The 25,895-nt window shown below is 38.4% G+C and overlaps 1 protein-coding gene across 4 annotated transcripts; it reads left to right on the forward strand.

The window, feature by feature from the left end:
- LOC139151070 (7-dehydrocholesterol reductase-like) lies at nucleotides 1-24,685 on the forward strand. Of its 4 annotated transcripts, none has more exons than XM_070723599.1 (5): nucleotides 1-253; nucleotides 8,346-8,466; nucleotides 14,223-14,439; nucleotides 15,066-15,704; nucleotides 21,656-24,685. In XM_070723599.1, the coding sequence occupies exons 2-5, from the start codon at nucleotides 8,354-8,356 to the stop codon at nucleotides 22,118-22,120; spliced, it is 1,434 nt and encodes a 477-aa protein (XP_070579700.1). In that variant the 5' UTR covers nucleotides 1-253; nucleotides 8,346-8,353; the 3' UTR covers nucleotides 22,121-24,685. The 4 variants fall into 4 exon arrangements, with proteins under 4 accessions (XP_070579700.1, XP_070579702.1, XP_070579698.1 ...); XM_070723601.1 differs by lacking the exon at nucleotides 1-253 and adding an exon at nucleotides 3,898-3,961; XM_070723597.1 differs by lacking the exon at nucleotides 1-253 and adding an exon at nucleotides 4,653-4,825.
- The last annotated feature ends 1,210 nt before the right edge of the window (nucleotides 24,686-25,895 follow it).

The following is a 25,895-nucleotide window of genomic DNA, read 5'->3' on the forward strand; positions in this document are numbered from 1 at the left end:
TCAATGACGCATGCGTGAGAGAGAAAGTGTTCTCTGCATGCAGGTACCTGAGTTACAACTCGAGCTGCGGACGCTGCATGCTGGCCGGCTGATCTACGACGAGAAAGGGACACCAAAACGTGTGAGGCGGAGCCGAGCGAGGACGTGTGCAGTGTACTGTCTGGGTTAACGCCGGACGACTGAAATACATTTAATCAAAGTCATTGTATTCTGTTCCTCGTATCCCTTTTATTCATCTGAAGCATCTTTAAAGGTAGGTTCACAGACGAGAAATTGGAAGTTGAATATCAATCCAGAGGGGCCGGTTTGAGGTTGTGCATCAGTGTACTGGGTGGATAGCGATAGCGTAAGGTTTTCCGCGCCTGGTCGCAATATCTTACATGGCGTGATTGCGACCATAACATTCGATTGCAGGGGTGTCCCTCTTATCATAGTCCTAACAGTGTAGGGACTTATAGTGTGTTACATAATTCGTTGGTTATTTTTTTTTCGGTCAAACAATTAGATCGACGAATACATAATATCCCTTAATATTGTTCACTTTTGAGCCGCTGACGACCGTGGCAATGAAAGTGACCTACTTCTCAGGTTAACCCCCACGTCCATTTTCCATGTCTGAATGGAAACCTTACGAATGTTAAAACATGTTAAACATGTTTTAACATTCGTTCGTTTCACCGGCCTTTATGAGTCTCGTATTATGCCGAGAGTACACACTGTCGATGAGGTTTTACGGGCAACACATATAATAGCCATGCCTGTCGACAGAATCGGGTAATTATGTATGTATTTGGGGGACAAAGCCCGGAGCGCTTTGCACTACACAGTGTTGGTGACTGTAGCTCTCTGTCGGTCTTGTCTGCACACTCGCTGCAGCTGCTTGTGGCCGGTCATATAAATTCAATCATAAATGGCAGTTTATAACGAAGCGTATACTTTATAGGTGCGTTGCACTGGTGAGAGGGAAGTTGCAAATCTATCACAGCATGCATAGTGATACAGATAGCATTTGAACTTGAGGCTGTACTTCCCGGCTGTACTTGTAGTTGTACAAGAAGGTTGAATAATAACGCACAGAGACTGGCTTTAGTTCCAATTAATGAGCGGGAGCGCAGTGCTAATCCCCAGAGAACCACAAAGTCCTACAAATAACCACTTCTAAGTAAAATCAGCGCTAAAAATAGCCATATTCACCAATAATTTAAAGGATATGTTTAGTGCCCTGTCATGTACATAGCGGCAAACTGAGGTTTTTTGTTTTTGACATTCTGTACTTTTGCTCACACGTGTACGTGTCCTTTGTAAATACATCGTAAACTTTGACCCGTCATATCCATGACGTCACTTTAAACCCGGCCGGGCCGCAGCAAGCATCTGTCATCATCGCAAAATTGCTTACGAGGTAGACACAGAGAAAATTCAAACTTGACGAGGTGGAAGTTACACGGTGCTACCGTATGCACCGCTGCTGTCCGCGTGGCCCCCGGAACTCCTCTCCGTTCGTCTTTTGTGTTGAACGTCTGCCTTTATATCTGAGACGTTCTTTGAGATGTTAATGCACCCCTTGTAATTGTGTTGTAAGCGCTTTTCTATGTCATCGATCAATTTGCGTCTTCTGCAGGGGTCGAAAGACCCCACACTTTGCGATGTCGGAGAAGCCATCGCACATCTATAACTATATCCTTGAAGGAGCGGATATTCAAAACGTTAAAAAAAACCAAAAAAAAAAAATACAAAATCAAAACTGTTTTTGAAAAAACTGAGGTTCTTGATATGCACTTTCGGCGCACTAATCAGACAGCCTTGGTGCGACCCGAAAATCGCCCATCATTATCGCATGCGGCGAATCTTCAACAATAACAGACATCTGTGTTTAGGAATGCTTTTGCCACGGTAATCGAAGTTTCGCAACACAAAAACGCTGAAGTACATGTAAAACATATTACAGGCCCTAACTCGCGCTTTCTCTTGTTTATGGAAATACATTATACAGGAAAATTTGCTGAAAACATGCAATATTAATATTTAAGTGAAGATGTCACATTACATAGTATTTTTTATGAAATAAAGATTTTTAGTTTATCTGTCCAACGGAACTAGCTGCAAGTCCGAGGTAAGCTTACATTTATTCATGTTGTTGATGATACCGCTTTTGAAAGGGTCGAAGTTTTAGGGTAGGATATTTTTTATTTGGGCTATGACGAATGAAATAGTTTAAGACTGTACGATGCTGTCAATACTGCTAATATTGTACAGTGCAGTGTGCACATCTGAAGACAATCAAATGCTATCCTCTATCGTCCGGTCCGCTCGGCTTAGGTCAGCGTAAATTTAATATTGTCTCCCTGCTCGAATAAACTTTTCCTAGCAAAGCTGTCATCATTATCACTTGATCCCTTTCGCGGATATAGATTCATGGTCTTTCAAAAGTCGCGTCCAGTGGTGATCGTCGAAATACTTTGAATGAAGTGTTACTTCAATAGCGCTGATCGCGAGTTCAGGCATCGTCGTAAACGTGTGTGCGACGTCGGAAGCTGCTCTACAGCTAGCAATTCGGACACATTTTGTTGTTGTAGTATGAGCCGTAAGAGTGATCTTTAGTAACACTATATAGCAGGTTTTTTCGTCGTTTAGCAAACTTTCAACCGCGGGGGTCGCCTTGCAAATTTTGATGCCAGAGAAAGAAATTAACCAATGTTTACCGACATGTGCAATTCAAAATGGTCGCCATAAAGTTCCTATGTTATCCCTTAAGGAGAAAATAAATTCCAGATTTTCACAAAACTAAGGTGGTGAAAACTTTATTTACTCCATAAGCTTCAAGATTAGCTCCCACAAGTGGTAGACCCCAAAAGAATATTGTAAAAGTTTGAGAGTCCGAATATTAGACGCATTCTCCCGTAACAGCACTGATGTAGGAGTTTCTGTGGACTTTCGATTTGAAGAGTTCCCCGGGCATATTAAACCAAATATCATCGAACGGAAATAGAATCAATCTCGACCCCCCAACTTGTTAGAAATGACGTGTTTTGAGTGAAGCAATTTTATACATCATAATTCGCGCTGAATCCGCTTGCTTTCAGAATGTGTCGCCGATTTCAACAAACCAATAGCTGTTGCTAATGTTTAATGCATTCTTATTGATCGTTGCTGAAGATTACTTTAATAGATTTCTGGTCCTATTATTTTTTCTTTGTAAGTTCAAGTGGCCATTATTCTGGCTAGTTTGCTGTGAAATGAAAGATACATTTTACAATCACTCCATATGCAATGGCGATTCTTGCCTTTATTCGGCTGGGTATGTTAGTTTCAATTATCAAAGTTCCAGCTCTATTAGCTGAAAATTTGAGTTCTTTTCCAGATATTTTTGTAAATGTTCCCGGCTTACACATGGGGACTCGTAAAAATGACTCTGGTACACGTACAGCTACTGTATGTTGTGAACATTTGCAAACGAATGCCGTGATCGAAAGACTTTCAAAAATTAAAATCGACAAGGACATCGATCACTAGATTCCTCACCCTTATTTATCGACTTTTACAGGTACTTAAAAGTTGTTCTTGGTAGAGTGATGTTTCGTCTCGACAAACAGGTCCTTTGGTAAGGGGGTGTGGCTTGGAACAGTTTGACCCGAGTCGCGGAAAAACATGCGGTTGACGTGCACGGTGTCGCATAGAAACTAATGAAACCATGGTAACACTAAACGGAACTTGTTCGAACAACATGAAATAAATAGAATATATATCGATATGTAATAAATGGCTTTCAATGATGTAGATGAAAGAAGTTTCGACTGACTCGCAGCGTGTTTGCAAGGTTATATCTGATTGGTCGATTGTCACTATTCACAGCAACTTAGGGAGTTTATTTGTATTATTTCATTATAACGGTACGATTCTGCCAACCAATTGGATAACAGCTTCGAAATCGCTGCAAGTCGGCCCAGAAGTTTCGACATTGGTATATATACAGAATTATATCATACCAGTATATTGATGGCGCAAATAATGCGATCTGATTGGTCGAGAGGCGAAAATAACCGTGCTTTATTCTAAATACAGCACTGTTGGAACAGGCACGAGCTCTCTGCTGGAAAAACAATCCCTTTTTGATGTTTCACGCCAGATTTTCAATTTATGATATAATAGCAATAAACCACGCCGGTAACCGGTATACCACTCGATGTTGACCAGTTCACACTCCTTATATCATATATATGCGCTGGCTATAGTCCGTTTACATAAATCGTGAACTGAACAAATACATACCAAATATCCGTATAAACATACCTACGATACATACATACAGACAGACAGACAGTCAGTTGCAAACCTGTCGCGCTTATTGCAGTTGGTCAGTTGTTGCTATGGAAACAGTCAAACCCCACAATCAGTGAAACAATCAGTATATATAATCGGTCTTACGAGCTGTCAGTCGAGATATCGTAACTCTACGTAAGCGCAGACCCAGACAGTAATTTATTCTCATCTTAAAGCATTGTCATCTTTGTCCCCTTGACCATTGTTCGCTGAACTCTACAAGGGGTGCTGCCATTGGTGCAGGCTTGCCCCTTAAATATATCCACACGGTCTGATATCCATATTTCAGTCTCGGGCACGTTGCATAACTTCACTTTAGGTAATAAAGGTCACACACACCATTGTCGCCGTTTCGAGTTAATTGCAACTGACGCGATCACGTCCTAGCCGGCTAAAGGAAAGACCCCTGTTTCTGTATCGGACGTGGAGCTTCCGTACCGTATCCAGTGCACTATGGCCGAAGTCAGTGTCAATATCAGCAACCGCATGATTTCTCAAGAATCAGGTGATATCGGGGAGTATACTTGAGTGTTTGCGATATATCATATACATGTTAGCTGTACGTTTTATAAGGGTCCTGAGTAGACACATAAACTGCCCCTGCATTATGCTCGCATTACTGTGTGAATAGACATTTTTTGGTTCCTATCTTACACTTATACCTGAGAATGGCCTGCGTGTGATAAAATCTGAAAGTCTTGGTGGAGTCACGGTGCAGAATGGGTATCATGGGTTTTCTTGCTACAACTTGGAAATGATACTGTACGTCTCGTAGAGATCCTAAAATGTTAATCAGAAGACTCGGCTTTTGTTTCCCGGTTGATATATGATCGGGTGGGGTACTTTATTGTGTGAAATTGGCATATTGCATGTAGGTCGAATTTGTACAGGGAACTGTATCACGTAAAGTCGACTTACAATAGAGCTGTTGGTATAATTTACTGAGCGGTAACCTCCACACTTGATTTATATGTGTGTATTATTACAATGGACTTTAAAACAGAAAACAGACCCTCTTCGTTACGTCGGTTTGCAGCTGTTAATTCATGTATTATTGTTTTTCGAACGTCGCTTTTTTAATTTTGGGACATATTCTAGCCAGTTATAACCTCGCATAATGTGGATAACTCACCTCTGCCATATTCACATGATGATATGAGGCAGGCGCATTATACAGCCACGAGGAGTTCGAAAGTGTTGAAATATTAGATTTCATCGAAACTTGATTTCATCTGACAGAATTGAAGAAGTGAGAGAGCTTTAAGTTTAAATTTGAAACAGCTTATCCCGACAGTTCTGGCACCTATAAAGTTCAACTTTTTCATTCGCCGCATTCTCGTACCGCATAGAGACTTCGAATTTTAATGACCCAAGATTAAGAACCCGTTGGGCACTTCACCAAATTTACCCAGAGATGGATGTGAAATGTATATGCTTGATTCGCAAGTATCATACGGTGCGCCCTCTCTCAGGCTGCAGGACGGTGGTAATCAGAAGAAGCTAAAACTCTCATTTTGTACCCAGAAGGATAACTTTTCTAAACCGCTGATCATCTTTTACAAAACAACTATACAAACACAATATTAGATTTTATTCTTGTTTTACGAGTGTCTTTGCAAACACCCAATGTCATCCATACTAGAAGTGCACCCGTAATGAAGAATGCTGTTAACTTACATTTTCCTTAATTTGAATGGATGCCGTTCGAATGGCGAAGGTACCCAGTGCGAGAGAGCAGTTTTTCAGTCAAAGCTTTGCTGTCGCCATCCTCAAAGTCCCGCTTTCTGAATGGAAGATTTACGTCTCAATAAGGCCTGCTATATGCGGAACACGTAACGGTAAACCGGTATTGTCAAGCATTATCCGTGGCAATGCTCCAGAGGCGGCGAGCTCTTATTATTATTTTCACGAACCACGAAAATCGCCCAGTTTCTTTGTTACTGGTGACTCAGAGTCTAGATTTAACAAACGGTCCACAAGAAAGGCATTACTTGTACATTGACAGGTAGTGCTGTCACACCCAATTCTGAGCATATCCACGTGCTCTCAGAAGAAGACAAACAGTGAAACACATGAAGAAATATGCGCTATAAATAGACTATAAAATGCTGTACAAGTACTAAATATTATAATTGCAGTGTGGAAGTATATATTTTGCGCAATTTAAAAACAAACAAACCAAAACACCTGAAAAAGCAAATGGCTAATTTAGAAGCGGCGAGCTATTTTCCAGGACTATACGGTGACCAAACTGTGCGGCTTTTCAAGCTGTATGATTGGTATGAAATTCACTTGTGTCTATCCTGTAATGGAGCACTCACTCAGGCCATCTTGATTGAACGTATTGAACTAAGAGTTTAGCCAGTCCCAAAGTGTGTTGAGGGGTAATCGGAGTGACTGAACAAATTTAGCTCGGTTGCACAAATAAATTCTTATTTTCGGGTGTGCATGCATAAGTCTTTGGTGATTCCGGTCTTTGTGATGCTGACGGTGGCCTTTGTAACTTTCGTCAAGTGTTTAAATTTTAACTCAATCAATGCCATTCTCATTCTTTCAGAACGAGACATTTCTCGCATAGATGCTAGAGCGACCAACTGCAAGAGTAGTTCGTCGGTAGTTCGTTTGCACGTACAGCACGTTTTCTGAACGGTCCGTAAACAAGGGCCATGCCCCGAACAAATGTCAACACTCATTAAAGGGCCAGTAGCTGGAACTTTTGTCTTTTCAATATTATTTATTTGATGTAATCACGTTAACAGTTTCTTGGTACACTCTCCAAAGCATGCAGAGATACTACATTATTAAGCTTGTCAACTCGCAATCAATATGTCAGGCTTATTGTTGCAGGTGATTTCTGGTCCCGGGTGTGAATTCAAATGCATTACATGTATGTGCCTTCTACACGTACAGTCGCTGTGTTGGCAAACTAAATAGTAGGTGTTTAGTTTACTTTAGGTGTGGGACAAGAACGTGCCATGGACACACAGAACAAAATAGGTAAAAATCAAAAGTTACAACTTGTGGCCTTTTAAAATGTAGTGTGCCGGCTCAGCAAAGGTCCGTAATCACCGTTACACAACCGCTATCAAAAAGCAAATTCCGCATTACATGCTCCTTGCGCATGATGCTAGTTATTCCCGACTGACCCTTGAGTTGTTCGCCCTTTTGTTTTGTTTTGATTTTTTTTTCTCGTTATCTCGTGCGTGCGTGTAACGGCGAGGTCACAAACACCTGCATACCGTTTACCGCATGAAAAGGATAACATCACCAAAACGGCAGTTTAGCAATCGCCGTTCAAGATAGACAGTATTAGGCTAAGTCTACTTCCGTACCTCATGAATGCGACAAAGGACAGTATACACGTACCAACTGAATGACCTTCAGGAAACAATGCGTAATTACACATTTAGCTACTTTTGTATATCAGTGTATTGTATTGTCGAATGCATAGTTTGTAGTGCTTTTATTAGCATTGATTCACTACCTGGAGCTTAATCCCAACAGCTTTATCTTTTCGCTGCGGTCGTTTTTTTTTTCCATGACAGTGTTTGTACTCACAAAGTATTTGTTCATGACGGCAACTTTCACCTTGAGCACGCATCCGCTCTCCTCATATAAATGGACACGTGTTTATAACCGTTGCCCATTCCAGGTGATACATTGATGTCCGCACTCTCAGACTGGTCAACATCATGCAGCTGCATGTTCTACAACAACAGTTCCGTGCGTAGCAGTTTGTAATAGTGACTTTAGAATCTTCGTATATTAAGACATTTGATAATTTACCAGCTCCCTAAGATGACTTGGAACATCTGCGAGAACTAACATGTATATTGAATTGTGGGAACAGACTACAAGTCATTGGTATCGATAACGGTGGGGTACCAGAATACATCTGGTATCTCCTCCATTTTTTTTTGGGGGGGGGGGGGTGCCTCACCAGCACTTAACCGGTGTTGTCCAGGGTTTCATTCGATATTCACATATTGTTTTAACATTGAACTTTGCTTTTCTTTCGCCTACAGTCACCTCCATGGCACAAACGAGGCGGGTCACCCGTTCACAGAAAGAGACTGTTATGAACGGCCAGAATGGTGAAGTGGCGGGAAAACATGACATAAAACCCGGGGAGTGGGGAAGAGCTTGGTAAGTCACATTTTCCTCATATTCCCGTGGATCCTCGTAAACGTAATGATTGTTCCTTGAACCCGTCATAGCTTGTTCAAAGTGATGATGCCAACATAACGCCAGGCACTGCCATATGTTGCATTTTCTAGGGGAAATAGGAAACACAAGTTTTACATCATCGAGAAAAAGAATGTATATCCTTTTCGAAACCCAAGCTTTTTATCTGAATTGTTCCAGTTTTCCTGAGGTGGAAATCAGTGTTTTTAACGTTTCATAACCTGTCAGAGCAAAGCCTGACTACTGTTGAAGTCTTGCAATTATTTTACATTTTCAGGGCAAACTGTTTTTAAAATTAATTAGCATTTTGATTGTTTTTGTTTTAGTGAGCTCACAACATACACATTGCCATCATTGACCCTGGCATGGGACCTATGATGCAATGTTATTGTTTATAAATGAATGCTAGTCAAGTCTAACATTCACAAGTTAACATTATTGAGTATTTGGTATACTGGTTCATAGAGATGATCAAAATATGATATATTCAAATTATGATGAAATCTGCAATTTTGTATTTTAGGGGCATTTTTTGCCATTTTCGGTCATTTTTTTTTGTCAAAAACTACTTGTCTGATAGCTTTGATATTTGGTATGCAGATTCCTATGGATTAATGAAATGTGATATATTGAATCCATGATGAAATCTGCAATTTTGTATTTTGGGGGCAATTTTTGCCATTTTGGTGAAAACATTTCTAAATTTCTTTCTCAAAAACTATTTGTCTGACAGCTTTGATATTTGGTATACAAGTTCCGAGGGGCTATCTTAGTGTGATATATTGTGATCATGATGAAATCTTCAATTTTGTATTTTTGCAGCTATTTTTGCCATTTTTGGTCAGGTCATCCTGAAATGAGCTATTAAAGATATCCACCTTCTTCTCCAATATTTAGCAATATAATGAATCATCGCCACAGAAACTGTTTGTCTAACTGGTCCTTAACATTCAAAGTTTTTTCAGTCAAATTGCCTGTATAAGGGCCAGTGGATAATTAAAACATGTGCACTGTAAAACGCAACTAAGTGCGTTTGGCCTCAACCACCCTCCCCCCCCCCCCCCCCCCTAAATGAAATAACATCAAATCAGGTCCAATAATCTTTATCATTTAAGGTAACTCTGAAATTTACCAGGTCCAAGGTATATATCGAAAATGACAAATGCAATGGGGTCATCTTGAAGCACGAAATAGTGGTGGTACCAGGTGTCCGGAAAGTTTGGAAGTGCGAAATCCAACCAAGTCTCATTTTGTATCAGTATGATTGTTATGCTATTTTACTCGTACGCTGAACTAAATTTATGTCTAAGAAATGCTGGCTTAGTGCCGGTGCCACACCGGCCTGGTACATGCCAAACAATGTAGCGCGATATTTTGCAATATATAAAAACGTGTAGCTGGATGTTACGATATAAAAATGCGTAGTGCGATTTGTGCGCATGGTAATTGAAATACAGCCAAACCCCCTCCCACTCCCAACACAAAAAAATTTACCATTTTTCATTCAGTAGTAGCTTATGGGACCTTGGCCCTATGTTTGAAGTTTGTTGTCATGGCATAGGGTTGTCCAATATCTACATTATTTAACACTGCAATGCAGAATACATACTCAGTGAAACTACTGGCATATTGTTCTTTCACTATAGTCATGACATCTCTTGCTGTGGACTTTGAATAAATAATGCCAAATGTATTAAGCAATATTGTTAATTTGTAGCACATATGACAAGAATCATTGTCAAAATGCTTTCTGATCCATAACCATTATTACATGCCTCGAGGTGAATGCAAATCAGTGCATTGATTTGAATAGGAACATCCGGGATATTAGCGTGCTGGTGAACGATATACTGACCTGTTTCCATGGTTACCCGGGCCAGTGAAGCCTTTCGATGTTTTCGACGTCAAAGTGGACGCTTAACGCTAGATGTAAAATATCCATGCGCGCAGCGCTATTTTGACTTTCGTTAAAATCTATTTGGTGCTGGTCGATTATGGTAAAATTGTTTGAAAATGCCCTGCTTGTAACTAAATGTCATATAGCATTAACTGTGAAGAGGCATGTAATAAAAATATTATTGCCTGAATACATGGGTTTATGTGCCCTCGCAGCAGGAGACAATTTGCCCTCTTGGCGTCGGGCAAATTGTCACCTGCTCTCCCGCACCTAAACCCATGTATTTAGGCAATAATATATATAACTTCCCAAGCAGACGATCCTTTTGACTCCTACTTACCTTATCTTTACCTTCAAGGCCCTAAGAATAAGATATCCCATCTGTGACTTCATTGTTACAATGAACTGTTTCAATCACTTTATTCGTAACTATGCCTTCAACTGTATTATGTATTATCGACTTTGCAATCCAATTCACACTTGCCTATGTTAGAAACTGAGTAAGTAAGCCAATGAACGAGGAGGAAAGAAGGACAAACAATATAGAAGAAATATCTCTGGAAATTCTGAATAACCACAATATAATAATCACAGTTCACTTTTTTCAGAGCTAATAAAGTACCCACCCATTAGTATAACACCAATTTAATGGTACTGATTCCATTTGTACTCGGTAAATCAACAATGCACATGCTCGTCAATATAGGGTCAAACTTTCTCAGCCATTTTTCCGGGTATGCTTTGCCCAATGTCCATCAATGCTTTTAAAATTTATTAGGGGGGCATTGCACCCAAAACAGCGTATTTTGCTCAAAAATCAATTTTTTTTGCAAATATTCTGTCAATTTTAATTAATTTGTTAACCTAAGATTAAAATATTGGTTGGGTTCACATTTTAGCTTGTCATGCAGTTGTGAGTTGCTTGATAAAGAAGTGTTAATTTATGCAAATATATGTAAATCACCAAATTTCCTTGCTTCTTTTTTCTCACAATTTCAAGGTTTCCAAAGATGTTAACTCCATTCTGGCTGGGTCAAATTTTCTGAAATTTTCATATTATGTTCTTTAAATGCTATGCTAACAAAACGACTATTTTGTTTGGCAAAGAAGTTCTTACATTTTGAATAAGAGGCATTTTAATTTTGCTAATCCTAATTTCAATCACTTTTTCAAGTGTCAGTCTGAATCTTTCAACCCATGCCATTTTAAGAGATGATGCAAAATAAAATAGTCGTTTATTTCTACATATACTGTTTTTTCAAGTGAAATATTACATTTAAGAAAATGGCATCAAGTTTTTGACTTAAATTAATTTTGATCATTAATACCAAAATTGAGGGTTTCACCCTAAATATACACACACTTCAATCCTTTGAGTAAACTACTGCTTCCATACTAAACTTTAGATTCTCTGCTTTTTGAAAATACATAGTATGAGGGGGGTTTCTTGTCATCTTTGATGAGAAACATTTCTTTGGAAAAAACTGTGTCGGCAACATTCAACTCCACCTCAAGCAAGCGGGAGACTGTGTAAGTCATTTACAATGACTTGCTGTAAGACATATTTCAATGTTTTCATTTCATGAGGATTGATTTGTTGTTACAGGCATAGACAGTAGAGGCAAGACTCTTGCACCAATAACTTGTGTTACAATTACAGATTGTTTCAATGAGTACTCTCCAATATATTACAATGCAAGAGAAACTGTGATTAATGCTTTCATAGCAAATTTCATTTATACACTTTTCCTTACTGTTTTCAGAAGAGCAGTGCAGTCATTCTCCTACCATTCACATAGCTTATTTCAGACTAGATTTTCAGCTTGCCAGTCATTTTCCCCTTTATGAAAGATACTCTGTAGAACTCTACAGGGTTCTATGGCTTATAGATATTCTATAGATATCTATTGAAGTTTCACAGAAGTTTAAAGAGTTTTGGCCCCATTTTCTATAGGACTCTGTGGTAAAACAAGATTCAATAGAACTCTGTTGAATTCTATAGAACATTTTTCACATGCCCTATTGATAGTGTAGTCAGTGCTTTTCTCTCTAACACAAATACCCAAGGTAAGAAACCGAAAATCTTGATTTACACATGACTGGATTTATCAACCATCCTTGTGCTAACACAAAGCATTCTGAATTACACTTTCATCAACCTTGTTGGATCAGAATTTTAACCATCTTTTCAAAAATCATGCTGAGGAGCAATCACATCACAGAATATATAGCTCCAGGGTTATTTAGAAGTAGCTTTTGAATTCCCTCTTCAGTGATGAGTTTCATTTATAACTTGTCTTGAATCAGTTAACCCTTTGAGCGCCAAAGTCAGTTTTTGACGCCTTTACAAAATGTATCCCAGTCAAATTTTTTTCAGATTTTTGCCAAAATTTTAATGAAAAGTGTAGCCAATGAAATGTGATGTACATTTGGTCCATAAAAATTCACGAAACTGGTAAAATGTTGTAGTAAACTTTTGGTGGGAAAAATTACAGCACACAAAGGGTTATTGGACAAGTACGATACAACTGACCCAGGATTTAAAAGTCACAGTTCACACTCATTATTAAAGGTAACTTTTAAATCTACTTCAACATAACCTTAAAATGTTCAAGCTATATTTTCTGTGACTTTGCTTCCAAACATAATAATTACATCATAGATCAAGTAATTCACTTCCTGATGCCATTATCTATGAAGATAGTCTAGGTGAAAAATAGTGCAATATACCTTTGAGTTCTGACACCTGCATTGGTGTTTGTTTGGTTTGAGCTTGGATTTGAAATATTTTTGCAAAGGTCATTGCCTACTTGAATTACAATGCAGACTGTTGTGAAAGATGGCTGCAGCATTCTGTGGTAATATAGGGAGTTTATAAGGCCCTTGAAAATCGAAGCAATGAGCAAAGATCTTGTTTGTGCGGCACTAATTTTCAGCACTAACACAAAATTTCAATCAGTTCTAAAGCTAGCGTTGGTCTAATGACTACCAAGAGGATTTGTGCCGCTGAATATTTTAAAATAGGAAAATTGAGTTCAAGCTAATGTTGTGGCCAATTGGAAATTAATTCCAGGTCTTGTGCCACTTGAATAGACTTTACCAATGACCTCTCAATTCTTAGTTTGTTGATTTATTATACTTCCTTGCTGGCATAAATAGATTACATAAAGAAGACGGAACAGAGACATAAAAATAAAAACAACTAGACTGCAAGAGGAAAACTCTTTTCACAGGAAAATCCTTTGCACAACAGTTGAACAATAGAAAGTCAAAACTAAAACAGAAGTCATTAAATGGTAACAACAAACAGATGTCAAACACCTCTAACACTATCCTACCAAACATTAAAAAGGAAAAAATTGTTAAATGACAACGACAAGCAAAAAATTGATCGTCAAACATTCACATGATAAAAACAGAGTAAATGTCAGATAAAATCTCACAAAGGAGCAAAATTACACATAGGATGGCAACTGCAACAGCGACATGTTGTTAACCATGTACAAGTGTCAGTGGGTTGAAATCAGTTTTAAATTTCTGCTGATAAAACAAATTCACTTTTGATTTAAAAAGAGATAGACACTCTGAAGGTCTGATATGGGAATCCAACTGGTTCCATAAAGGGACAAACAAAACAAACAGCAATGCAGGTGTCAAAACTCAAAGGTACAGTACACACTATTTTTCACCTAAACTATCTTCGTAGATAATGAATCAGGATTCGAAGTGAATTACTGACCTTACTGTCTGACACATACCATCAATTCTTCAACAATCAAAAAGAATCTTCATTGTATTTCCATTTCAATCTACCTCACAGGGAAGTTGATCTAGGAACCTATCTTGGTGTCGTTGGCTTACTGATGTTTGCTCCATTATTGGTATTCTACTTCTTCTTGTCATGTGACAAGTACCAGTGCAGCCTCAGCGGCCCGATTCTAGACTACAACGGCGGGCATGTATTCTATCTGTGGGAATTGCTACCAAAGGCAACCTGGAATGCATGGAAAGTTGGACTCATCTGGCTGGCATATCAGGTATGTTGTATTCCAAGGGTACTCTCTTGCCATCGCAACACAGAATATTTTTCGATAGAAATTATAGATTTTCAAATATGTGCCATACCTTTATTAGTCCGTCATGTGCAATCTGCGGCCAGTTTTTACTACAAATTTGAGAGTTGTATTACAAGATTTTCTGTCACAAGCTGTCTTATAATAGGATAGACAGGTTTTGAACTCAAACTCTTGGCTACAGCGCATGTGTTTTAAATAAAAATCTCCAATTTTACAGGAAATACTCTGAAAAATTATTTAGAAGAGGTTGATTTGGTTAGCAGAATCACACATTTTAAGCCAATTAATTGTATCCAAATTTACTTCCGCATAGGAGTTCATTGTAAAAGGTAGGTTTGTGGAGTGTGGGGAAAACCTGTAAATTTCCATTTATTTAGCATCTTTCAACCTCAATGGTGAAAAGACTGCTCTGGTTTTTTTTTAAGTATAGCATAAAACTTTGGACTGCTGTGACGAGGGGTGCCATATGCTGTGCAGCCAGTCCTATTATGCTGAGCAACTGAACATGAAGATTCTCTATGCCTTGTTACTATCCACCAGGACTTCCATACAGTCTTTTCATTGTCCACACATTTTCCCTCCTCCAGGTTGTACAGTATTTCGTCCCAGACGTTTTACACTACATTTTACCAAGCTACAAAGGCGGTGTTCAACTCGGCGCGGTAACGCCAGCGGGAAACCAAATGTTGTACCTGGTCAACGGCCTTCAGGTCTGGGTCGTCACACACATCCTCTTCTTTGCCAATGCTTTCTATTTCAAGTTGTTTTCACCAACCATTGTCTTTGACAACTGGGGCGGATTACTGTGGGTGGCAAACATCACTGGTTATGTGGTTGCTACGTTTGCTTATGTGAAGGCGCACTTCTTTCCGACCAGCAGAGAAGACTGCAAATTCAGCGGCAATGTTTTTTATGACTATATGATGGGCGTGGAGCTGAATCCAAGGATCGGCAAATGGTTTGACTTCAAGCTGTTCTTCAATGGCCGGCCAGGCATTGTTGCCTGGACCATCATCAACTTGTCCTTCGCATTTAAACAATATGAACTGTATGGCCACGTTACCAACTCCATGATTTTGGTTAATATTCTCCATGCAATCTACGTACTTGACTATTTTTGGAACGAAACGTGGTACCTTAACACCATCGACATCTGCCATGATCATTTCGGATGGTACCTTGGTTGGGGAGATTGTGTGTGGCTACCCTATCTTTACACTTTACAGGTAATATTTCTTCAGAAAGTTTAGCAAAATTGAAGGGAACAATTTGAAGGTACATGTAATAGTCTACAGTAGGATTCTAATTTACATGTATAATTGATATAAAGTGATGGAAACCATACCGACCGCAATGCACAGCGTCGCTCCAGTGTTTCATCCAGGATGGCATCAAAAGGGGGTTATTTTCCTCTTTACCAGAAAATTTAGGGGGCGATTTCACCAGATGCAGTTCATGTGTTCTACTTGTATCTCTAAGGTGTGACTGGCACCATTTCATGCATATGGGGGATGGTCCCCCTCCCCCTTGACAAATTACTAGGGGGTGCCAACATGTCAACAGAGGGGGAAGCCCCCATCCCCTTTGTCTACATGAAACACTGTTGCGCTTTTCAACAAGCATAAGATCATTACACCATGAAAATGTTATATCTATCAATCTACTCTACACAAATGTACAGTATACATTTTCACAGTTTTCTCCAGAACGCATGATTGAAGGAATCCCCTTATCCAATCAGAATTCCCCTCAAAAAAACCCACCAACTCATGCCACATCACCCCAGCAAAGTGGTTGAGGCTATTCACCACTATGATCAGTGCCAATGATATAACATGGACAGAGATTGCCTGTAGATTACAAAACTGTTTATGAACTTGTATGAATAAAGTGCTTGATTAGTATCAGCTTGTAATACTCTAAACATTTCCTTCATGGGTAAGAACAGGAAACAGGAGACTAATTTTAATTTGATAGTTGCTCACGTGTGAACACGTGAGCATATGTCGCAGCGATGTCTGTCTGTCTGTCTGTCTGTCTGTTGGTCCATTTTCTCAAAAACGGCTGAACGTATTTCAGTCAAATTTGGTAGACATCTTCAGAATTCAAATGGCTAGAACTGAAAAGGTTTTGGTGGGCATGGCTTGGATATTAATGAAGTTATGAAAGTTTTAATTTTTCTGTTACGCCGCGTATGACAAGTGAAAACAATCGACTGTTTGAGGGCGCTGTGAAATGTGCTTGTCCAGGTTGGCTACAGCTGGATAGCTCTGGTTTCAACCACGGTCCCTCCGTGTTTCAACCTCGTATTGAACATTAAAAATATGATGTTTTATTACTCATTCAACTCACTATTCAAGATAAAATATCGTTTAGCAAATTAGCTTTATCCTTGGTAATTGATTGTTTCCCTCGCTGCTCGATCGCCAGAAATGAGTACATACGTTCTCTACCTAGCCTCATGGCATGGAAGTGCTGATGAATAATAACTTTGGGTCAAAGGTATTGAAGTGTCCAATCAGGTTCGTGCACAGAGTCCAAGGCCATGACCTACTTCATGTACTTCTGCACTGTTTTGATTTTGCTTCGCCAAGAAACGTGTTCGTCATTGTCCATAGAAGTATGTTTGCTCTCCTTTGAGGTTGTTTGTGAAACAAATTCCGGGATAGGCCTTGGAATGCATACGATCGGCATCGCGGCAGTGCATGTAGCTAGCCCTACGAGTATGACGAGAGTGTCCGGCTTTGGCTACGCCGCCTCCCACCTCCGGTAGGCGGCGTAGCCAAAGCCGGACACTGTCGCCATACTCGTAGGGCTATGCATGTAGCGTACCATGCTTGTGTAACTGCCGAGCTCAACGTGCATTCACGGTTGATACTCGTGTACAATCATGATGTGTTCAATTCTGATGAAGATTCATAAGTCTTACTTTTGCAGTCTTTTTTCCGTACGATAATCCCGACAATACGTGTTACTGTTGGCAATGGGATATACTTCCCAAGATATGTCGGATTATTGAAATACACCTGCAGACTGATTATACAGCCAATGTTTACAATATCGCGCAACGCATGTTGATGTCGCCGAACACCAGCAATACAAATGCAAAAATGAACAAATTATGTATGCATTCAAAAATCGAAAACCACACAATGGCAGCATATTATCTCCAGATAATATGTGTAATTTTTTATTTACATAGTGGCAGCAATAAGCATAAATAGGCGAGCGATGTAAATGGGGTCGGTAAAGCATTGCAGCCGGTGAAAACGCCGTTGTTATCTATAGGGTATTCTGCATGTAAGGCGCTGAATTACTTGCGTCTGTAACAATGTAAACTTTAAAAAATTAAAGCAAAACTTCAAAAATCTTAAACCATACAATTGAAGTGCACAACATCAAGATTATTTGTGTATTTTTTTAAAGTCAATAGCTGAAGGAATAATAATCTCCAAGCGAGCGATTGATTCGGGACCGGTGAATAATCACAGCCGGTAAATATTTTGTATGGGCTTGGGAGTAATAAATTACGTCGCCGAATCACGACAGTAAAATGTAAATTTAAATAAAACCACGCAACAGCAAAACATCGAAAATAATACCCTTGTAGGACAGTATCTTAAGATTATAGATTTAGATTTTTACATTCATAGCTGAAGAAATAAGTATCTTGAGGCAAGCGATCGGCACGGTAGCGGCGAAGAATTTACAGCCGATAATACTGGGTGCGGGAGGGAGGGAGTAACGTATACGCGTACGTCGCCAATCACGAGAGTAAAATGTAAATTTACACGAAACTAACGGAATATCCAAACATCGAAAATAACACCCTTGTAGTACAGTATCTCAAATTATAGATTTAGATTTTTACATTCAAAGCGGGTGAAATAAATATTTTGAAACAAGCGCGATCGGCACGATAGCGGCGAAGCTGGTAGATCATCAGCGCCCATTGTTTTCTATGGGGCGCGAGTATGTGTGTTGCCGAAAATTGAAGGCGGTAAAAATGTAAAAATACAATAATTTGAGCCAATATTTAAAATCGAAAACGATACGATTGTAGAACGACATCTAAAGATTACGGATTTAGATTTTTACATTCGTAGCTGATGAAATAAATATATTGAAGCAAGTGATCGGCACGATAGCGGCCATGAATTTGCAGATAGTAGACGCCATTGTTTTCCTATGAGGCGCGGGCAATGTGTTTTTTGTCGAACTACAGACGGCGGTTCAAGTGTAAATCACAAGAATTTAAGCATATATTTAAAAATCGAAAACGATACGATTGTAGTACGGCATCTCAAGGTCTCAGGTGTGAATTTTTGTATTTATGAATGAAACACTAAATAAATTGAAGCAAGCGATCCACAAGGTACCGACGACGGCGCAAAAACCATTGTTTACTATGGGAATTTTTCGTATCATTCATCCACACTTGCAATACCTAAAACTCGCCGGTTCAATTTTTTCATTTTTCGCACGAAATGAAAGAAAAGACACAGTCCTTCGGATGTTCATCGTAACAAAAATCGTATCGTTTTCGATTTTAAAATTACGCCTTACTTTTCTTGTACGAATTGGTTTCAGGGCTTAATTAGCAGTGGTGCTGTACGCGATTCGGACATAACCGCTTGTCTGTGTCAGCATAATTTTGGCAGAATTTTCGTAATTTATTTTATATGTAAGTAAAATACTTACATATACGTTTTCATGTATATGTATACTATATATTTAGAGAATCTTTAGGACAATGCTAGCGTGAAACGGCGGCAATAGCGTTATATATTTCTGACGGGCGTCAACGTCCATGAGACAGCGTGTCGCTGCCGTAGTGGGTCATGAATAATTCATTAGGACGACTACGCGTGAAACAAATTGGCTGCCAAAAAACCCGTAGTGTGTAGGCAAAAGTGTGACGGGGTCGAAGTGACTTGGGTACCTGGGGCCGACCAAAACCAGTGTGAATTACTGGGGTCAAAGCGGACAGCGGCCGGGATGACGTGTTCCCCAAGCGAGCTACCTTCAGAAGTCTGTTTCATCGCAAAAAACGCCAACTTTTAAAACCCGTCATTTATTTACTGATGTTATTCTCAGCATCACAAACATATACGCCTCTGCTATGTATCACAGCAAATAGTTATATTTGAGCGCCCCGTAAATGGGATCCTCGTTTTTTTGCGAACCCGGAAGTGTGTCTTGCTCAATGCATTTCCTACCCATAGCGAGGGAAACTGCCCGCGTTCCCATGCTCCCATGCACCCTTTTTCAATGCCAGTGCAACGCCATCTGTGCAAAATTTGTGGTGGTATGCTCCCGTGTGATGGAAAACCTCTCTTATTCTAACAATGACGTAGTTGACTTTGGACTTCGATTTCGTAAATGTGATGTCCATGCAGTGAGTTTGGGTTGGCGCGCTTATAATGCAATCTTCGCCCGCCTGCGGTCCGATATCCCGCATTTATTAGCGATATTTATCTGTTTTGACTTGACCAAAGTTGGCAAAACTTGCTATGTACATTAAGATACTATGATACAAGATTATTGAAAGTCATTTGACATTTTTTTCAGCCAATTCCCAATATGCATATTTAATGAACCTTCCAAATTAGGGATATATACTCGGCATTTACTTGATAAAATTTGGCGAAACATGCTGTGTACATTGATCATTATACCAGGTTATAACAGTATTGAAAGTCATTTTGCATTTTCATGTCAGCTAATTCATAATTTGCATAAATAGCTAACAAGCTTTCACGGTTTGGCATATAGAGCTTGAAGGACTTGACCAAAGGTAATTACACATGCTATATTGTGATACAATGACAGTACTCAAAGAAATTAGTTATTTTTATTTCAGCTAATTACATATTTGAATACTTAATGACCTTTAGAATTGATCTGTGGTGAAATTCATTGCGTTGATCATAACACTTTAAATGTAGCAAAGCATGTAGCAAAGGTTCAAACTTGCACATAAATGCAATATATAATGAAACACGTGAGCATTTTCAGTTCATATCTGGTAATTTGATAGTTGACCTACACTTTATTCTTAATTTTCTAAACCTTGAAAAACTGTAATTTGCATGACTTAAATTGACATAATTTATTGTTGTTCCTCTCTATCAGAATGAAATCCCCCCCCCCCCCCAAAAAAAAAAAAATTGGGCTTAGGGGCCACATTCCCCCCTTGTAAGAGAAACACCATGAAAGCACTGTACACAGGTGTAACACATTCATGCGTGTATGTACATATGTTCGTATGTACTCACACACATACACACATATACATGTATATGTAAATGTGTGACTGATACAAAGTGATGGAAACTAAGCCATTCACAAGTTACAGTGTTGCTGTCCTTAACTTTTCAAGAAGAATGAGATCATGACACCATGAATACATGTACATGTATGTTATGTACAGTATCTGTGTCTGTCTGTCTGTTTGCCTGTATGTATATACATGTACTGTATGTACATGTGTATGTATGTATGTATGTGCACATGTTTGTGTGTATAGATTTACATGTATCTATTCAGCTATACATATAGAGTATATACAGGTGTAACATTCATGCATATACACTGTACAATTGTGTATGTACACACTAAGACACACACACACACATATATATATATATATATATATATATATATATATATATATATATATATATATATATATATATATATATATATATATATATATATATATATATACACCAGTATATATATATATAACATATATATATATATACACACCAGTATATATATATAACATACATGTGTGTGTATGTGGATGCATATATATATATATATATATATATATATATATATATATATATATAATATATATATATATATATATATGTGTGTGTGTGTGTGTGTGTGTGTGTGTGTGTGTGTGTGCAGTCTGAGTATGTATATGTGTGTTACTATATACTAATGAATTAAAACAATAAAAAGTGATAGTAACATAATAGTTTTGTCAAAAGTTTAAGAGCAAATTTTCTGTACATTGACACCTGAAACTATACCGATACCATTTATTTTTGCTGCAATGTTAGACACTGTATTTTGCTTCTGTGAAGTTTATATGTAAGCTATGAATGCTTGGAAATTTATCCACTCATTATCTCATGGCTAATTTTATTTTTAACACTTTTAGGGATTTTACCTTGTATACAATCCGGTTATCCTTTCATCTCTTCACTGTGCCATCGTCCTGATCCTTGGTCTGTCGGGATACTACATCTTCCGTGACGTCAACCACCAGAAAGACTACTTCCGCCGCAACGATGGTAACTGTATCATCTGGGGCAAAAAACCAGAGTACATCCAGTGCCGTTATACTTCATCAGATGGCAAACAACGACAAAGTAAACTCCTAGTATCAGGCTGGTGGGGTGTCACTCGTCACATGAATTACACCGGAGATCTGATGGGCTCCCTGGCATATTGCCTAGCAACCGGCTTTGGCCATCTCCTGCCCTACTTCTACATTATCTATATGACCATTCTGCTTGTACACCGGTGTCTCCGTGACGAGCATCGCTGTAAATGCAAGTATGGAAAGGATTGGGATGTGTACACTGCTCGTGTTCCGTATAGGCTGATACCTGGTGTGTTTTAGTATCGCAAGAAGAGGCTGAAAAATATTTCATGTAATAATTTTCTCAGTGTTTGATGAACAAAAAAGTCATTGTTTAAATCTTGCAAATTCACTGCTAGCATGCCATTCCTTGCACACATCATAAATTACCATTCCAGTGGTGTTAATTAACCTCTTCAATGTCATGGACATTGTTATCATTGAGCACCACGTTGTTGAGCGCCATTTTCCATCAAGTGTTCCCTGCGCCCCAATGTCCATAGGCATTGGCGATGAAATTGCACATGACAAAACTGCACTTGTCGCAATGGATACTGGGTAGCTTCTTCACCACGAAGTGTAAGTTACATAATGTAGGGTATTTGTTAGAAGCATTGTGGGTAAGCTTTCATTATAATCACTGTAAATTAGGTAGTGGTTAACATTGTTCAATATAGATGCAGCATTTTCAAAAGAAATATCGGATTTATTGAATAGTTGAATCCAGTACATTATTTTGATGCACCTACAAGATGTTTATCATATTATCTCAGTCTTCAGGATTGATGTGTTTAACATGTGGTGTTATAGGGTCAGTAAGCTTCTTTTATATCTCAGTATGTTTCATTCTTATGGTTTTTTTTCAGTCTCATTTATCATTCCGTGCCAGATGAAGTCTTGAAGTTTAATGAGTATGACATATCACATTTTGTTCATTTATATATTTAATGAATTTATGTACGTAGAGATACATGTATATTACTCAGTGCCCTGACATGCCTAGACAGATTTCAGTCATTTGTCAAGCTTGTACCTTTGGGGAATGTGAGTTGAGGTGTCCATTGGGATCGTAATGCTTTCAGCAAGTGAAACTGACTCACAAGTTGCCAGTGCAAGCGCCACTTAAGATCTCCTTGACAAGATGGCAGTATCATGTATGTTTCAGATTTCGATCTCTACCCTTTCGCCAGGACGTACAGCTGTAAACCAGTTTGTTGTGTGATATGAACTAATTTGGCAGTCAGTTAGTTTTAATTTGTTATGGCCAGAGCCTTTCTGAGAAGTTTTAGGGCTGATTTCAATAAAACTTAAACAAAGGCATATTAAAGGTAGTGCAGATGCATATTGATTATGTGATATCATCCAATATGGCTGCCCAGCAACCATTTTATTATATTATTTTTTGTCAGACATGATCCATTACTCATACTTGCCATGACCAATTTCATTTTGACTCGCCACAAAGAGAAGGCTGTGCTGTGCTGTGCTGTGACGTACATGTACCTATGGCTATTTATGCCTATGCTAACCAGTGACTCTTTTAATTACTACATTATTTTGATTTCAATCCACCTACAGGTACATGTAAACAAATCACGTAAATTATAGGTCAGGACTCTGTCATTTACAAGGACTTGTTAATGCATGTTTCCCATGTCAGTTACTTTGAAAGAAATTAACCTTTCAAAGTTTAGGTTAACTGCCTCATCAGACCTTTCGTAGATAACTAGTTAACATAGTCCGAGAATGTACTTTCCTAATGCAGCAATGATTTTCTTGCTCAATTTTCATTGTGTACTTTAGTAGTCGTTTTCTTGTTCTTTTCTCAACTACAAATGAACTAGATGATCATTCTCTTAAATTTAGGGATTCTCCAAGTCGCAATTTACAGCTTGAAGTGTTCATTTGAGGAACAGTATGATGATGTCACAGAAAGGCTGACTAAGCACTTTTATCAACCAAAATAATCCTACTAGATTGTGGACACAATTACACATTGTATAGATGAACAATCCCTGACCATACTGATCTACCAAGGAGACAATTATTGCTGTTGATCGTCTTGGTTGCCCAGACAGCACTTTGGGGCTCTCATCCGGCTGCCCTAATCCCATTAAAAAATCTCTGAGCGAGATGATGTAATACATACATGAGCAATGCATCCTGAGAGCAGCTGACCTATGATGTAATTGTTATCTTTTCAGACAAAGTCATGGAAATTATAGCTTCAACATGTTCAGGACTATGTAGAAGTGATTTTCTATGTCCCACATAAGTGTCAAGTGTGAACCATCATGTGACTTTGATATCCTAGATCAGTTACACTGTACTTGTCCAGATGAGAGTCCTGCAGAACAGCCTTGGTAACCTAGACAGTACACTGTTTAGCAACAGGAATAACCTGTGTGGTTATTCAAATAGTAGTCTTTTGTCAGCTTCATTATTATTTTTTTTTGAAATTCAGTTTGTCAAAAATAGAGTTGTAATTGAATAGTTGAGTGTGTGTGTGTATATATATATATATATATATATATATATATATATATATATATATATATATATATATATTATATATATATATATATATACAGAGACAGCCTTCACATGCCAAAAATGTAAGGTTATTCATGAAATACCGGGATTTATGTCTGAGTACATCATGCAGCGGAGGTCTCGGACAATACCGAAACGTACAATGTACAGTGACATAAATCCCGGTATTTTGTAAATAACATTGTTATACACTTTTTTAGTCCAATTTTATTGGGAAAAGTCGACATAAGACGTTTCTAGGATGCCTGTGGCACACTGTACCGAGCAATTTCAAGCAGATTGTTAATGCGTTCATTGCGTCCACCAAGCTCACAGAACGAAATTTCAACCTATGCACTGCTGTGCATGTGGTAGAAAGTGTAGGTGCAGGGCACAATTTCACTCAAATTCACAGGTTTTAGAATGACCATTATCACTGTGTGAAGTACTGAATGTGTCAAAGTATGTGTTTTGTAAAAAATGTAAGATCTTTTCATTTTTTCCCCTCGTGATGACAAAAAGATGTTGTGAGGTCAAAGGTCAAATAGCGTACAAGTTACTTTACTCTGCGTCAAAGTAATTGGACTCCGCATCCACTGATACTGAAAGTTACTGTATGACGAAACTCCATAGGTTACTGATAATAATATGTGTGTTTATGTCGAACATGAAAGACTTAAGTTCTTTTGAGGAATTTCATTAAATTTTGCAACATTTCAATGGGCGTTATTTTCTGCCAAGCCAAAATCTCTTGAGGCTGAGATTGGTTTTCAGTCATTTCTAGATTTGTATGTTTTCATACTTATTGCCAAGACTGTTTGTGTTATGTAAAACAATGGTAAATTGTTGATTAGTAAACACCCAATAGCAATGCAAGAGACAGTCATTAGTGTCCCAATGAATGTAATGCATTCTCTTATAAAAGCTATGTTCATTTGTTTATATATATATATATATATATATATATATATATATATATATATATATATATATATATATATATATATATATATATATATATATATATATATTATTCTTTTTAGGAATTTCCTGGACTTTTATAACATGTTAATGGGCTATTGGTTGTTATTTTCTGCCAAGCCAAAACTTGTTGAGGCTGAGTTTGCTTTTGAATCGTTTCCAGATTTGCACTTGTTTGTGCTCATCAAGCAAGAGGTTTCTATTGAATAAAATATGGAGTTCATAATGATTAAGTTGTAATGTTGTCTGTTGTTTCACTTTTAGCGCCCTGCCTCACACCTCAGAAATACTCTGGAAGAAATTAAAGAGACAGAATGATGTTATCATAACTCTCTGTAATGTATTTATGTCACTAAATCATGATGGCCTGTGTAATGCCCGTATGTATGTATATTGTATGTGTATATGTGCATGTACAGCCCATTTAAGGTGGAGGCACCGTGGACCAGTGGTTGGGGTAACGGACTCACTATCGGAGGATGGTGAGTTCGAGACCCGGTTCAAGTCCTGGTAGATCCAGAGT

The sequence above is a fragment of the Ptychodera flava genome, chromosome 15 (assembly GCF_041260155.1).
Source record: "Ptychodera flava strain L36383 chromosome 15, AS_Pfla_20210202, whole genome shotgun sequence".
NCBI classification, from domain to species: Eukaryota; Metazoa; Hemichordata; class Enteropneusta; family Ptychoderidae; genus Ptychodera; species Ptychodera flava.

Excerpts from the sequence above, each read along its gene's own strand:
- LOC139151070 (XM_070723597.1), top strand. The coding sequence starts at position 4,774 with ATGGCCGAAGTCAGTGTCAATATCAGCAACCGCATGATTTCTCAAGAA. Across the intron at positions 4,826-8,345 it reads CATGATTTCTCAAGAATCAG|TCACCTCCATGGCACAAACG; the intron begins GTGATATCGGGG and ends TTTCGCCTACAG. Across the intron at positions 15,705-21,655 it reads CCTATCTTTACACTTTACAG|GGATTTTACCTTGTATACAA; the intron begins GTAATATTTCTT and ends TAACACTTTTAG.